The 2500-nt window shown below is 48.4% G+C and overlaps 1 protein-coding gene across 1 annotated transcript in view; it reads right to left on the bottom strand.

Annotated features, from left to right (window-relative positions):
- The window catches only part of ccdc88c (coiled-coil domain containing 88C), a gene marked incomplete at its 5' end in the record, with an annotated part of 64019 nt that overhangs the window by 30030 nt on the left and 31489 nt on the right, over nucleotides 1-2500 (bottom strand). Inside the window, 3 exon segments of the mRNA XM_080850254.1 lie at nucleotides 575-759; nucleotides 1529-1669; nucleotides 1856-1939. Of these exon segments, the coding sequence (XP_080706380.1) occupies nucleotides 575-759; nucleotides 1529-1669; nucleotides 1856-1939 (410 nt within the window).

Raw genomic sequence — 2500 nt, 5'->3', positions numbered from 1 at the left:
ATCTGCTCTAAATGTACATGTACATTCCTAGTTTTTATGTTTATTTGATGTCTTTTTTTAAGTATTTGCTGTCAAGTGCTTTGAGCTGCACTGTTTTGCATGAAAGGTGCTATATAAATAAAGTATTATTATTATTATTATGTAACAAGATTGTAAATCCAGTAACCCAGGTCTTTTTCCCACCACCACCACCATCTCCATCTCCAAACTCGGGGCGACAGTGGCACAGGAGGTAGAGAAGTCGTTTAGTAATCAGCAAGACACTGAAGCCCTAATTGCTCCTGATGTGCAGTGTGCCATCAGTGTAATTGTAAAAAAAAGTGTATACATAAGTGTAAGTTGCTTTGGATAAAAGCGTCTGCTAAATAACTAAATGTAAAATGTAAATGTACTCACAGCTTTAACTGGTAGAACAGAGCAGAGCACAACAAGATCATAAGTTTATAGGTTACTATTGATGATATCTGCTATAAATGCACACGTAACAAGATTGTCAATCCAGTAATCCAGGTCCTTTTCCCACCACCAATACCACCACCACCACCACCACCACCACCACCATCTCCATACTCACAGCTCCTGTCGGTAGCGGCGCATCTTGGCTTTGGTGTCGGCCAGCTCCACGGCCAGGTGCTGCCGCTCCTCCTTGGACAGGGGGGCCGCTGGCTGCCTCTCGGGGCTGGAGCTGCTGCCCAGAATGCCGTTGGGCGGCTGCTGGGACTGCAGGTAGTCTCGCTCCTGGGTCAGCTCAACGATCAACTAAGAGAGAGAGATATGGAGGGAGAGAGAGAGAGAGAGAGAGAAAGAGAGAGCGAGAGAGAGAAAGAGAGAGAGAGAGGGAGAGAGAGAGAGAGGGAGAGAGAGATGGGGAGAGAGAGAGAGAGAGGGAGGGAGAGAGAGAGAGAGAGAGAGAGAGGGAGAGAGAAAGATGGAGGGAGAGAGAGAGAGAGAGAGTGGGAGGGAGAGAGAAAGAGAGAGGGATGGAGGGAGAGAGAGGGAGAGAGAGATGGAAGGAGAGAGAGAGAGAGAGGGAGAGAGAGAGGGAGTAGAGAGAGAGAGAGAGATCGAGGGAGAGAGAGAGATAGAGATGGAGGGAGAATTTAGATGTTGAGCATCCAGAATATAAGAGTGCATTTCAGGACACTATTGCTTAATCTGGTCTCAATTAGCATCAAGAGTGACCCAGCAAAACCCGATACAACTTAACTGGTCATTATGTATCCCTCAAGACTTATTATGTATCCCTTAAGACACTTGATTAGTGGGAGGAAAGAACTCATACGTTCCGTTCTCACTGTGTTTTTCAGCAGGATTGAGAAACGCTGCTCGAGGGGCACTAACATCAGGCCCTTTTTACTGCCAAGGCATAATTTATGGCTTGTTTCAGAATTCTCCAAAGCCAAGCTAACACGCTGCTGGGGCTGATACAGCTGGGAAAAGCCAAACTTTCAGATCATTTCAATTTCTGCTTTTTTTTTCCTGGACTATTTGGGTAACCAGAGAGAGCAACGGAGGACTCCGGTCTGACCTCTGAACTGTCGTCTCGCTCGTCGACGAGCTTGCGCAGGTGGAAGGCCATGGTGCGGGACAGCGGGTCCAGCTCCTCCATGGGCAGCTCGGCCACCTCCAGCCACTGCAGGTCCAGAACGTTCTCCTGGTTCTGAGTCACCTGGGGTGGGAGAAGTCAAAAAGGTGTGTGTGTGTGTCAACTGGATGAGCACGCTAAGGATGGACACGTGGTTCTATCAGGTCACATGGGTCGACGGTTAAAGAAGTAGTCCAGGAGAACTTGGACCGAGAGAGAGTCACAGGCCCTGTTCTACCAGAGAACCACCAGCTCAACTCGAGAACCCACCTCCTGAATATGGGAGACGATGGCCGACTGCGTTTGGATGTCCAGCAGCTTGATCTTCTCGATGATCTCCTCCTTCCTCTCACACTGCAATGGAGAAGAACACAAAGAGAGAGGATGAGGAAGATGGAAATGAACAGCTCATTGAGATGCTGCTGAAGCCCTACGAAGGCCAACTGCTGCGTGAGAAGGCTGCACGCACGCACACACACACACACACACACACACACACACACACACACACACACACACACACACACACACACACACACACACACACACACACACACACACACACACACACACACACACACACACACACACACACACACACACACACACACACATCCCTAAGCCCAAGGCCTCAGTGGTAATGATGCCGATCAGGAGGGATGAAGGGGAGATGAAAGGATGACGAGAGACGAGGGAGAGGTCTGCGTTCCTTAGACGTCTGCGCAGGAAAGAAGGATGATCTCGGGTTTTTTTTAAACAAAAGAGAAAGAAAGATAGCGTGAGAGAGGATGAGAAAGTGTGTGTGTGTGTGAACTGTGAGTATGTATAAGTGCGTGAGAGAGAGGGAGCAAGAGAGAAAAAGGAAGAAAGAAAGAAAGAGAAGAGGATAATGTGCTGATTTCCTCTGTATTCAAC

This window comes from Sprattus sprattus (genome assembly GCF_963457725.1).
Source record: "Sprattus sprattus genome assembly, chromosome: 13".
Taxonomy (NCBI): domain Eukaryota; kingdom Metazoa; phylum Chordata; class Actinopteri; order Clupeiformes; family Clupeidae; genus Sprattus; species Sprattus sprattus.
The sequence above is the reverse complement of the archived record's forward strand: the minus strand, read 5'-3'. Positions and strand labels throughout refer to the sequence as shown.